The sequence below is a fragment of the Lolium perenne genome, chromosome 6, assembly GCF_019359855.2.
Source record: "Lolium perenne isolate Kyuss_39 chromosome 6, Kyuss_2.0, whole genome shotgun sequence".
Classification (NCBI taxonomy): Eukaryota; Viridiplantae; Streptophyta; class Magnoliopsida; order Poales; family Poaceae; genus Lolium; species Lolium perenne.
Window position 1 is genome coordinate 9,028,124 of NC_067249.2, and position 13,937 is coordinate 9,042,060.

The following is a 13,937-nucleotide window of genomic DNA, read 5'->3' on the forward strand; positions in this document are numbered from 1 at the left end:
TTTTTGGATCAAAGAGAAACAAAGCAAAATAAAATAAAATAAAAATAGGTGCATATGTGAGCAAATGGCCACATTTGCAAATATGAGCATATGCCCTACTTGCTTTGTTTGGATTGTTGGAAAACAATACTAAACTAAACATAATACCTCTAAACCCAAGGCGATAACATTTGGTCAAAGAAAATGAAAACAAATGAAAAGAAAATGAAAAAAAAACCATGCACATGTGATAATGGTTATTTTTGACAATTGTAACCTGATGCCTACTTTGAACCCCTGTGGTTATTATTTTCTAAACCAAACCTTCTGATCTTTTTGTCCAGATCTATAGTACACCTAAAAGTGAATAAAGTGGTGTGGACCAAACTGGCTGAATCAATTTCACTTGCTTATAATAGGCATCCAAAGTGGCAATGGTGAAACAGATTTAAGATCACCCCCAATTTTGATTTTCATCAAACCAACCTCATTTTGCAAACCAATGCCACCAAGGGATGTCAAATAATTTAGGCACCACACCCATGAAATATTTTGGCAAGATTCAAAATAAAGTTTCTTGCGGACCTTTAATCAAACACACGGTGGGTAGGAACCAAATAAAACACAAACAACTATTTAAAAACACTGGCCTAACTTTGATTCAATTTGATCTTCCACTGTCCCTTTGGTCCCCTCCGACCTTTTGCACCACCTTGACACCCTTGGCACTGCACAACCTGGCATGGCCATGTCCATGCCGGCCATATTGGAATGGCATCATGCCTCCCCTAGCTTCATTCTCCTCTAGCTTGCCAAACTATGTCTAGTAGACTCCCGTAGCTACACTGATCATCCCTGTGCCTTGCCCGACCGTTTTGGTGCCCTGCACGCCCCAGTCCAAGTCGTGCCCGTGCCGGCCAGGGACGCCATGATCGGCATGGATGCCGACCACGCGCACGCGCAGACACCGCCCTCACCCGTCGCCTCCGGTCTCGCCTTACCTCCGCACTACTTCCTTTCACTTTGCCACTGCTCCGCGAGCATCATGGACACGCTCGCACTCCCGACCTCAGCCCGCTGTCGCCGGAGAAGGAGCCGAAAGCCGCCACGGCCGCGCAGACCATCGACTGCCCCCGACCGTGTTAGGCACCGCCCAGCCGCGCCATGACCACCAGGAGGACCGCCAGGACACTCTGAACAGGATGCCGCCCTCGCCTAGCCCTCTAGCGCTCTGTATCGCCATGCCGATGATCGACCGGCAGCCACCTCCGCCCTGCTTGCTATGGCTATAAAAGGGACGCCCCCTCAGCTCAATTCTTCACACCACTCTCCTCCTCTCTTCTCACTGAGCCTCCTCGAGCACTGCCCCCTTCCAATTTCATCACCACCGTCCCAATTGCTAGCCGGAGAACCGCCGGAGCCGTCGTAGAAGGAGCCGACGATTGGAGCCACCCCAGGAGCTGCCGCCGGTACCAGGAGCCTCGCCGTCGTCGACAACACCGATCTACCTCATCGCCGACGCTCGCCAGACCTCCGGTGAGCCTCCGACCCCCTAGGTCCGCCGCGGATAGGGTTTGCGCCCGTCGTCGACGACGACGAGCCTCGGCCGTCGATCTTCTTTCTAATCCTACGGCTCCCTTTCAATCATACCGCTTCGGCGTTTATGAGCCAATGACATGCGGGACCCATTGTCAGGCCGCCCGCGCGTACGAGATGCGCTGCTGGGCCGGCCCTTTTTCTTTTTCTCCTGGCCCGTTTAGTTTTCCCGCCGAAGCCCACGAGTTTGAATTCTGTTAATTCGTTTAAATCAAATTTCAAATACTGTTGCTTTGTTCAAATTTGAATAAAAACAAATCTACCCATCCAATTTGGGTGATTCCAATTTTGGGTGAAAGTAGATGAAATTGTCTAGCTAACCCCGCTGGTCTCAAACCATAATTCATTACAGAACACTTGCAATAAAATTAACAAGCCAATACCTTTTCAAACTTCAAACTTTTTTATAAAATCAACCATAATGAATTTTGGGGTGATTCCACCTCTCATAATTCACATTTCAAATACTCTATTTGATTATGTAAAAATATGACATAGTTGTTTCAAATGATCATGGGCTAGATTCAAAATAATGGCTATGTGGCTATTTCTAGCTCATTTAAATTATTTCAAAAATAGTATTTGAAATCTATGAGATGTAGCATCTCATTTAAATCACTTTCCCAAGTAATTTGATGTGAGGTGATGACTTTTGTTACATGGCCTCATATTCTATTATTTGAGGATATTAAATCTTAGTAAATTTTCAATGATAGGAAATTATTTTCCCAACACTAAATAAAGAAAACCCTAGTATGATGTTGAGTGAGGATTGTGATGATGATAGATCATCTTGTGTGAGCCAGTATGGCTAAATAGTCTCCTTAAGTATTGCTTGGTGATCGTATCCTCGTATCCATTTATAGACGCTAGTACCGAAGGCTACGAAGAGGAGGAGGTCTTCTACGAAGAAGAGGAGGAACACTTTGATCACTGTACCAACCAAGGCAAGCTCTACTAATGCAAGCTATTACCAATGCAAGATATTACCATGAGCAAGTTATAATAGTGCAAGATACCATTGCAATATTATTTATTTAGGGACTGTACCAATCCTAAGTTTTTAGCTTGCAAGCTTTGCTGTATTTATCAAAGCTTATTTTTATAGTTAACTTTGGTCTAAGTTTAGATTACTACAAGAGCATCAAACTTAGCCTAGATAGCTAAAATTTAGTTAGCACCCCTCATGACTAGTTGCTAGTGCTAAAACTAAACTTGACCACTCTAGATGGGAACATGTGAATCAAAGGATTTTTGCAAACCTTAGAATGATGAGTCATTCTATTGAAATTTTTGAAGGTGAATATGACCTTTGAAGAACAAGGTGAATTTGACAAAAGCTGATGGTTGGGTTCGGATGCGATACCATTCCAACTTTAGCGTACCCCCACAATACCTGATAATGGGTAGGGCTTAACTGGAAATTTAGGTACTTTAGTATGGGTTCCCTCTGAACAAGCGTCATAGAGGTCATGCTGAGGCTGCCTCTGTTGAAAATGAAATGACGTGAAAAAGAGATGATTGTCCTACCCAAGCCCTGTGCAGTTCCTAGGATGACAGATTGCCATCACTAGGAGGCCAAGCTCATAGGGGAGGTGCCTATACTAGGGTATGTAATTGAAAGGTTAATGGTTGATGATCCGCATACTGAGTATGATTATTCAGGGCTATCCCTGACGGATGTAATCAAATGTTGTGGCACAAGTGTACAACCTCTGCAGAGTGTTAAACTATTTGAATAGCCGCGTCCGCGGTCATGGACAGTTGGATGGCCATACTGTTCCGTTGTCAGATGTTTTCAAAATGGCTTGTGACTTGAAATGTGAACTTGACTTGACTACCATCAAGTTGTGGGGATGACACTAATGTTCCCACTTGAGTAATTTTAGGTAAATAAAGAGTCTTTAACTACTAGGTGTTGAGGAAATAAAACTAGCTTGGTGCAAATAAACCTAGAAGCTTAGAACCCTTATTAGAGCTACTAGTACTTCTATTAGTGTAGTTTGCGAGTACTTTAAAAGTACTCATGGCTTTGTCCCTGGCTATTCAAATGGCCAGACTATGAAGAGGAGCACCAGTACCAGGAAGATGGACAGTAGGATGTCTATGATAACTAGGACTACGTCCCGACGTCAAGCGTTGCCTGTGGAACAGATGGACCGCTACTACGTTTCTTCCGCTATGTGTTTTGGATTTGATCTTTAGATCAACTCTTGTTGTAAGACTGGATCATGTGATCCCTTGTTGTAAGATGATTATGGTTTGTAATAAATAGTGTTCTATGATATCAACTATTATGTCTCGCAAAAACAATATTCCTGAGATTGCGATGTATGGCATAATAGGCATCTGGAATTAAAAATCCGGGTGTTGACAAGTTGGTATCAGAGCCATTGTTTGACCTTAGGAGACCCTAGTTAGAATGGACGTCTGAAAAACTTAGTTTCAAAACAAATGAAGTGAATATTTATGAAAACTTATTCTCACTCTTATCCTTGAGATCTTTTCAAAAAGAGAAATCCATGCTCTACTTTTCCTTGTAATTCTACATAAAATTTTGCATACTTGATCACTTCACTAACTTACTCATCCTAATGGCTCAGAGATGGAGTACAACTATGAGTTCTATCAGCTTGGCCACGGAGGAGACTTAATATTCGAGAAGGATTTGGAGCAACTAGCTGAACATCTCGGACGTCCGTATCCCGAGTTCTTTGGAGTACCACTCAATAATCAGTCGGGAAGACAACCTCAGTGGGTAGTTACTGCAGATCTGAGAGGAAAGCTTGGAGCCCCAATTTGGGAAACCGTATGGTTTTCTGTGAGGGGGAACAACTGGATGGATGGACTCGCTCGAGCCATGCAAGAAGCACTTGCCCGTCTGTGTGGACAGAATGTGAACAAGATCAAGAACACTCGCTTCTTTTACTACCCAAGACATGACCCCATGGGAAGGCCAATAACCATGCCACCGCACCCGGAGATGAACCACTATGTTGCATACCTGGACTTCATGCTGTACAAGACCCGCAAGGAGTTGGACAACGCTCGCGCCTTTCGCCAAGCACATTACCCATGAAGACGAAGAATCCCCCCTTTCCGGATGAAGAGTAGTATCACTAGAGCACTTGCGTAGGTGTGAGTTTGTATCCATTCCAATGTATCGTAGTACGAGAAAATGGTTCTTAAAACCATCTGTTTGAGTAGTTTGTAATGTGTGTTGCTTGGAGTGAATGAAAAAGTGTTGTTGGTTTTTACCACCTCAGCACTACTCAAGTTTTAAACTTTTCAAACTTAAACCAAACAAACCATAGAAAATTCCCTCTTATCTTATGATCTACCTCAATGTTCAAATGGCCCCTCCAACCCGCAACAACAACCAAGATGCAATGCTGCAGATTCTATAAATGTTGGTGGTAGATAGAGAAGTCGAAAGAGCTGAGCGGCAAGCCAACCTTGTCGTACTACAGCAGATAGCCCAGAACAACCAAGGACATGGACCTCATGATCATCCTGGATCTAAGTTGAAGAATTTCCAGAATACTAATCCCCCAATGTTTAGCAAGACTGAAGAGCCCTTAGATGCAGATGACTGGCTCCAATCAATGGAGAACAACCTGGAAGTTGCAGGAGTTGAAGCTGCCGAGAAGGTGCTGTTTGCCACCCATTATCTGTCAGGACCTGCCAGAGCCTGGTGGAACAGGGCCCGTGCAATGAATGGAGGACAAATGATGGCATGGGAGGAATTCAAGCTCAAGTTCAGCAGATACCATGTGCCACCGGGTTTGATCAAGAAGATGAGAGATGAGTTCAGAGAGCTCAAGCAAGGAAGGATGTCGGTGGTGGAATACCGTGACAAATTCCTTACTTTGTCTAGGTACACCCCTGATGAGACGGATACTAATGAAAAGAAGAAGGAAAGATTTCTAAATGGACTGCATGATGAGATGCAGACAGTGCTAGTGAATATTCAGTTTGTTGACCTAGAAGCCCTAGTTGATTTTGCTATCCAGATGGAAGGAAAGCTCAACCAAGCCAATGAGAACCGCAAGCGCCAGAATGGACCCCACAATGCACAGAAGTACCGCACCAGTTCACCTACAGGATTTGCACCAAGACCCAACAAGCCCCCTGTTCCGACGTTTCGTCCAAACTTCATCAACCACAATGGAGGACACCCGAAGCCCGGAGGCAACAACAACAACAACCATACTAGCAATAACAACAACACCAACACTGCCCCAAGGACTGGAAGCAATGCTGTCCCCATTGCCCCAAAGGACAAGTCAACTGTGACCTGTTATGAATGTGGAGTTACTGGTCATTACTCCAATGAGTGCCCCAAGAAGCTAGCAAAAACTGCCCCCAACACCACTGCACCTGCCCAGCAGCAGCGCCGTGTCGCAACTGGAAGGAACCCGAACAACCGCAATGGTCGTTTCTACCGCATGAATGCAACAGAAGCCCAGGAAGCGCCAAATGCCATGCAGGGTATGTTTTCCTGTTAACTCAGAGCATCGCACCCATTTATTAAGACTGAATTGCCCAATCTCTCTTAGGCTCCTAAGTTTTCTTAAATCTCGGGACGAGATTTTGTTTAAGGGGGGAAGGTTTGTAACACCCCAAAATTTCAAAAACAAAGAAAAATCAATTTCCATTTATCAAAAATTGAGAGTCAACAAAAACTTGCCTATTTCAAAATCTTTTCTATTAGGTAAATGTGTGAATGATTGCAATTGCCATGTTTGTTTGAAATGTTTGAAAATGTTTCTAAACCAAAACCATGCTTTTTGGATCAAAGAGAAACAAAGCAAAAAAAAATAAAAAAAAATAGGTGCATATGTGAGCAAATGGCCACATTTGCAAATATGAGCATATGCCCTACTTGCTTTGTTTGGATTGTTGGAAAACAATACTAAACTCAACATAATACCTCTGATCCCAAAACGATAACATTTGGTCAAAGAAAATGAAAACAAATGAAAAGAAAATGAAAAAAACCATGCACATGTGATAATGGTCATTTTTGACAATTGTAACCTGATGCCTACTTTGAACCCCTGTGGTTATTATTTTCTAAACCAAACCTTCTGATCTTTTTGTCCAGATCTATAGTACACCTAAAAGTGAATAAAGTGGTGTGGACCAAACTGGCTGAATCAATTTCACTTGCTTATAATAGGCATCCAAAGTGGCAATGGTGAAACAGATTTAAGATCACCCCCAATTTTGATTTTCATCAAACCAACCTCATTTTGCAAACCAATGCCACCAAGGGATGTCAAATAATTTAGGCACCACACCCATGAAATATTTTGGCAAGATTCAAAATAAAGTTTCTTGCGAACCTTTAATCAAACACATGGTGGGCAGGAACCAAATAAAACACAAACAACTATTTAAAAACAGTGCACTGGCCTAACTTTGATTCAATTTGATCTTCCACTGTCCCTTTGGTCCCCTCCGACCTTTTGCACCACCTTGACACCCTTGGCACTGCACAACCTGGCATGGCCATGTCCATGCCGGCCATATTGGAATGGCATCATGCCCCCCCCTAGCTTCATTCTCCTCTAGCTTGCCAAACTATGTCTAGTGGACTCCCGTAGCTGCACTGATCATCCCTGTGCCTTGCCCTGTGCAGTTCCTAGGATGACAGATTGCCATCACTAGGAGGCCAAGCTCATAGGGGAGGTGCCTATACTAGGGTATGTAATTGAAAGGTTAATGGTTGATGATCCGCATACTGAGTATGATTATTCAGGGCTATCCCTGACGGATGTAATCAAATGTTGTGGCACAAGTGTACAACCTCTGCAGAGTGTTAAACTATTCGAATAGCCGCGTCCGCGGTCATGGACAGTTGGATGGCCATACTGTTCCGTTGTCAGATGTTTTCAAAATGACTTGTGACTTGAAATGTGAAGTTGACTTGACTACCATCAAGTTGTGGGGATGACACTAATGTTCCCACTTGAGTACTTTTAGGTAAATAAAGAGTCTTTAACTACTAGGTGTTGAGGAAATAAAACTAGCTTGGTGCAAATAAACCTAGAAGCTTAGAACCCTTATTAGAGCTACTAGTACTTCTATTAGTGTAGTTTGCGAGTACTTTAAAAGTACTCATGGCTTTGTCCCTGGCTATTCAAATGGCCAGACTATGAAGAGGAGCACCAGTACCAGGAAGATGGACAGCAGGATGTCTATGATAACTAGGACTACCTCCCGACGTCAAGCGTTGCATGTGGAACAGATGGACCGCTACTACGTTTCTTCCGCTATGTGTTTTGGATTTGATCTTTAGATCAACTCTTGTTGTAAGACTGGATCATGTGATCCCTTGTTGTAAGACGATTATGGTTTGTACTAAATAGTGTTCTGTGATATCAACTATTATGTCTCGCAAAAACAATATTCCTGAGATTGCGAGTACTTTAAAAGTACTCATGGCTTTGTCCCTGGCTATTCAAATGGCCAGACTATGAAGAGGAGCACCAGTACCAGGAAGATGGACAGCAGGATGTCTATGATAACTAGGACTACCTCCCGACGTCAAGCGTTGCATGTGGAACAGATGGACCGCTACTACGTTTCTTCCGCTATGTGTTTTGGATTTGATCTTTAGATCAACTCTTGTTGTAAGACTGGATCATGTGATCCCTTGTTGTAAGACGATTATGGTTTGTACTAAATAGTGTTCTGTGATATCAACTATTATGTCTCGCAAAAACAATATTCCTGAGATTGCGATGTATGGCATAATAGGCATCTGGAATTAAAAATCCGGGTGTTGACACGTAGGAGGCCATGGAGGCCACCAAGGCCAAGGCCGCAGAGGCCGCGGAGGCCGCGGCAGCGAGGGCCACCAAGGCCAAGGCGAAGGAGGCGACTGTGGTGGAGCAGGAGTGGCTCGCCGCTAAGGCCGTGCAGGCACCGGCTGGATCTGATGACACTGCGACTGGACCGGCACCGCATAAGGAGAGGCCGTCGAAGCTGGCCGCCGATTCCGTGCTAGCCAAGGGGCCAAGTCTGTCGGAACCTGGCGCAGCTGGAAGTGCGCAGAAGAGCGCGTCGACTGACGCGGTCATCCGCGCCACCCGTCCGGAGGAAGTGCTACGCTCGGCGACGGCGCACCTGCTGCCGTCACTCACATTCGCTGAGATGCACAAAGCTCTCGGCGATCTTCACGTGGTAAGGAACTTTCCAATGGAGTATGGCATCTCCCCAGTCCCCGAGGGTCGATTCGTTCCGTAGGGGCGAGTCGAGTCTTTTCTTAGAGCCGGACGACTGAATGTTCCATAATGACGTCATTTTTTGGACTTGTTTCCTTTGTAGCAAGAGATAAGCACACTCGGCGCTGAGATCCAGCGACTGACCGCCGAGGTGGCAGAGGCAGCGAGGAAGAACCGCCAGCTGATAAACATCAGCAGTAAGTGTTTACTTGCTCTTCTTGTTCTTCTTCCTTTTCTTTTGCCAAATATCTATTGACGGTGTTCCCTTTTTTAGCAGAGGAGCGAGAGAAGGTGCACGCGCAGGCCAGTGTGGGCTACGTGCCAGAGGCGGAGGTCACCACTCGCCTGAAGGAGGCTGACGAGCGGGCAACTGCTGCTGAGATGGCGGCGAAGCGCGCCCTATCTGAGGAGGAGGAGCTCACAGAGGTTTTGAACGACAAATCCAAGGAGCTGGAGGATGTCGTCGACGTCCATAAGGAGGTGCTTGCTGCGGCGACGAAGGCGAAGGATGACGCCTTCGCAGCCGCCAATGATGCGCACGAGAAGCAGCTGGCGGCCGTGAGGAAGGCTCACGGGGCTGAACTCGAGGTGGAGAGGGAGGCTTCAAGCAGTACCATCCTGGCGCTGCAGCAGGAGAAGACCACCTTCGAGGCCTTCGTCCGCGAAATGTCGCGACAGCTACTTGGTGAGTACCGTTACTTGCTTTTCTGGTCGCCATTAGCGAATGGTGGGTCGACTCGCGAGTGCCCGAGCGTGCGAGCTCGTGAGAGTGAGTCCCCGAGCGTGGCGAGCCTATGAGGGCGAGTCCCCAAGCATGGCGAATCCGTGAGGGCGAGTCCCCGAGCATGGCGAATCCGTGAGGGCGAGCTCCCGAGCGTCGAGTACTGACTTGTCTATTTTTCCATGTGTTTTAGGAACTTGCGACTTCGTTGAGACGATGACTCCTAGGGAGTGCCTGGAGACAGTGACGACCCACATCATCCAATGCACGGCGGATGTCTTGGCGGCGCTGCAGTACCTGAGCCCGCGGGAGCGGATCCCCCATGATGCCCCATCAGTTTTCAAGGTCGTCTCCGACGTGCCCCTTGTGGTGGACTGGCTCCGGTGGTTGGCGTGTCGGGTCGGCATCACCATGGCGCTTAGCATGGTGCTAGCCCAGTATCCGGAAGGTCTGGACGTGGAGGAGGTTACCGCCGGATTCCCGTCGGAGACTGGCGAGTTCGACGTAGCGGAGGTGCTGCGGCACATGGACATGGTGCGGCCGTATGCCAACCGTGTCTTGGCCGTGGCGGACCTCGAGAAGCACCAGACAAGCTTGACGGCGCCTGAAGATGTTGCCAAGGCCAAGCGGAAGCCTGAGGACTTTTCGGCTGATCGCCTCTTTGCCGTTGCTGCTTCGAAGGAGCTGACGACCTACCCCGTCGTGAAGTACACGCCCAAGTTCATGGTTGGCGAAGGCGGAGTGGAGGTCACTTCTGAGGGAGGGCCGAGTGGCGCGAAGTAGCATGGGTCTGTAATCCGGGGGGAATGCCCCTCCCAGTTTTGTAAATACTTGCCACCGCGAGTCGCTGCTGTCGACTCGCGGTGCTTTTTGGAGAATGAAATTTCCTGTTGTATTGTATTCTTGGTATTCTGTTTTTCACCAATTTGACGAAGTCCCCAAGCGCTAGTCCCCAGTCGCCGTGGGTGACTGCGGGAGTCGGAGAATTACGTGATGTTTATTAGCATGCCGGCTCATCGTGGCCAGGAGGGCCGGTCGCTTGGCGACCCCAGAGGAGGCTCTCGACTCGACGTTTTCCTGGTCGAGCTGGGGATCCATTTCGCGGAAGTCCAGAGTCGCAGTACGTAGTCGTTATGCGAGCGGTGCTACCTAAGGTAGAGGAGGGCGATTTGTTTAGGGTTCGCTGTTTTTGTAGCGTGCCACTCGTCGTGGCCCGATGGGCCAGTCGCTTGGCAACCCCAAGGGATGCTCTCGTCTCGGCGTTTTTCCTGGACGAGCCATGGGTCCTTTTTGTGGAGTCCCCGGTCGCAGTACTTAGCTTTACGAATCACAAATCCGAAGGTAGAGGAGGGATCGATGCTGTATGGTGTAGCATGTATCGATCGCTGTGGCCCGGAAGGCTGGTCGAGCTAGCGACCCCATTGATGGATCCACTCGCCGTTTTCGCGTGTGGCGTTGGGTGCGGCAACTGTGATAGCCCTGGTGTTGCGACTGCCCATCGACCGCTGACCTGTTAGCCGAGCTACTAGGCTGCAGCGGATGCTCTTTCAGTAGAAGCGACCGAAGGTCTCCCGGTTCCTTAGTTGCGCAGCGTGGCGACGAAATCGTATCGGCGACTTGGGAGATACAGGCGTGCGAGGCACGAGGGGGGGGGGGGTCGGCGAATGCTAAAACATATGGAGAGAATCACATCTTTATTGATCAACACATGGAGCTACATGGCAACTCATGTGTAGAATTGGTGAAGGAGGTTTGCCGCGGAAGACGAGGTGAGGCGCGTCGCCTACGCCCACACTTGAGTGCTGGCGCCTATGCGCGTCAAATCTGGTAAAGACTTGGGCGAATCGATCCGTCGCGTCGCGCCCCGCGTGACAGGCTGGGCCCACGCACCTCTGTGGGGCAAAGCCCGGCAACAGATCCTTCTAAAGAAAGCGTGGTAAGATGCAATCCTGGACAACTCCGTGGCATTGCTTGCCCTCGCCCGGGGGCTTCTGTCAGCGTAATGAGCCCAGGGCCCTCACAATTATGCTGGGGCGCGCGGACTCTAGCCCCTTGTGCCCAATAACGCTTGTGATGAGCAGGTCAGGTATGTACCTTGGTAAAGCGAGTGTATCCATGCTAAGATTTACCTTTGACGTAGGCACCCTTGTGGCGGACAAGCACTACGGGACAAGGGTGCACCAAGACAGTGATGCAAGACGAGGAGAACATGACAAGCTGGGCAAGGAGCGGTCCTTGGGCTACCTCCAGGGTTGCCCCCGGAGGAGGGACTTAGGACGGCGGAGCAGGACAGCCAGGCCAAGGCATGGCTTGGACTGCTCCGGGAAGGGCCATGAGACCGCCTCTTCTTGGCTAGGCATGTCCCGGGAGCGGAGGTCAACTGAACCTGACAAGGCGTGTCAGGACCAGCATGGGGAACAGGCGAAGCACCTGCTCCCCTGCGTGTCATCATGGCGCAGGCTGGCAGAGGCCTGCGCAGCGGACATGAGTGACAGCTCGCTGCCCGAGCTGTCTCGCCACCATCAAGTACGTCGGTGCACCGCCTTTGGCCGTCCATTGGCCACTCGTGCCACCCACCTGCCCGACGTCCGCATGGCTCCAACTAATTGAGCCCGGGAACGCCCTTGGGCGGTGCTTGGACTAGCCGTTGTGGCAACGCCTTGTGACATAAAAGGGGCACCACGCCTAAGGAGAAGGGGAGAAGGAGGAGGAGTGAGAAGGAGGAGAGAAAAGGAAGAGGAGGGAAAAAAGAGAGAGAACGGAAGAGAGAAAAGAGGAGAAGGAACAGAAGGGGAGGAGGAAGGAACAGAACGGAGAAACAAAGAGGAGAACTGAGTGGAAGCAACCAGGAGAGGGTTAGGATCATTATTTTTGTTAGCCTCAGTTCACAAGTGTTAGTCCAATTCAGACTGGCTCGATCTAGCTGAGCAGGAAGAGAGAAGAGAGAGCAAAACAAAGAGGAAGCCCGGGAGGTGTAGGAGCTATAGAAAGCGTCCTCCTGGCACCTGAGTGTTCATCATCTTGTACACTATCCACCCGAGATAATCCACCAAAGCCGGATGTAGGGTTGTTAGCCAAAGGGCAGCCCGAACCTGGGTAAAAAATGCTTGTGTGTGCTTTGTCTATGCTTTTCCTCTGCCTTAGTATGATCCTAAGGCGGCGTTGAGGCCGGAATGCCTTCGTGCCCACTACCGAACAAAAATGGGGGTGTGGTCATCCCCGGTGTCCGCGTAGGCGAGACGTGACACGGCCTGAGGGGTTAGCGCCAGGATGAGACGGCCGCCATTAGGTTAGCCACAATCTGGGCCTCCCGTTGTTGGCGGTGGTGGAGGCTCCTCGTCGAGGGATGCATCACTTGTAGCTGGGGGCGCCGCTGATGGCTTTAGGAGCCTCTCCTCGAAGACGCCCGGTCGTTGAGGTTCTCAGCGGGATGCTCAGTTGGAGATTTCGTCTGCTTCCTGGTTGTCTCCACGAGGAATGTGCCTCAGCTCCAGGCCGAGCAAGTGCTTCTATATCTTGCGCACCTCCTCGAGGTATGCCATCGTGTGTTCATCCTTGGGCTTGTTTCTTTTGTTGGAGAAGTTGACGAGGAGTTGTGAATCGCCCAGGATGACGATGCGCTTGATCCCGAGAGCGATCGTGGCTCTGAGCCCAGCGAGGAGGCCCTCATATTCGGCGATGTTGTTGGAGACCTTTTCCTTGGGGTCAAAGTAGAGCTTGTCGCCAGTTGGTGAGGTGAGTTCGGCGCTAGCCCCAGCGCCCGATTTTGTGAATGCGCCGTCGAAGTTCATGTTCCAGTGGCCCGAAGCTACAACTCCTGGCAGCAGGGACTCTTCTTCGTGATCTTCCTCTGCGAAGGGATCAATCCACTCCACGGTGAACTCTGCCAGCGCTCTGCTCTTGATGGTGCTAGTGTTGTTGAATGTCAGCTCAAATGGTTGCAGCTCAATGGGCCACTCAGCAACCCAGCCCGTGGCGTTGGAGTTGTGCAGGACCTGCTCCAGGGGATAGGCTGTGACCACCTTGATGGGGTGGCCCTGGAAGTAGTGGTGTAGCTTCCTGAAGGCGATGAGGAGAGCGTAGAGGAGCTTTTGTTGCATGGTGTAGCGCTCACGCGCGTCGCGCAGCACCGTACTGACGAAATAGACCGAACGCTGGACAAGTCATGTTGCTGGAGCTGGCTCTTCGTGATTCTTGGCGGTGGGCTTGACAGGGTTCTCCTCCTCACCGAGGTTTGCTTCATGCGTGGCCTCGGCGAGGCTAGGTTCCTCGGCGAAGTTTGCTTCCTCGGCGAGATTTTCTTGATGCGCGGCCTTAGGTGTTGATGGTGCTGTCGCTCCCTTGTCAGGAGGCTCGGGGCTCGGGGAGGTGGCTTTCTTCTTAGCGGTGACTGGCTCCTCTTGCTCCGC

General features: G+C 49.2%; 1 protein-coding gene across 1 annotated transcript; it reads right to left on the minus strand.

The window, feature by feature from the left end:
* Positions 1-13,037: 13,037 nt before the first annotated feature.
* LOC139832277 (uncharacterized) lies at positions 13,038-13,628 on the minus strand. Its single transcript, XM_071821998.1, has one exon. It carries the CDS (start codon positions 13,626-13,628, stop codon positions 13,038-13,040), a length of 591 nt encoding a protein of 196 aa, XP_071678099.1.
* Between the last annotated feature and the right edge of the window lie 309 nt (positions 13,629-13,937).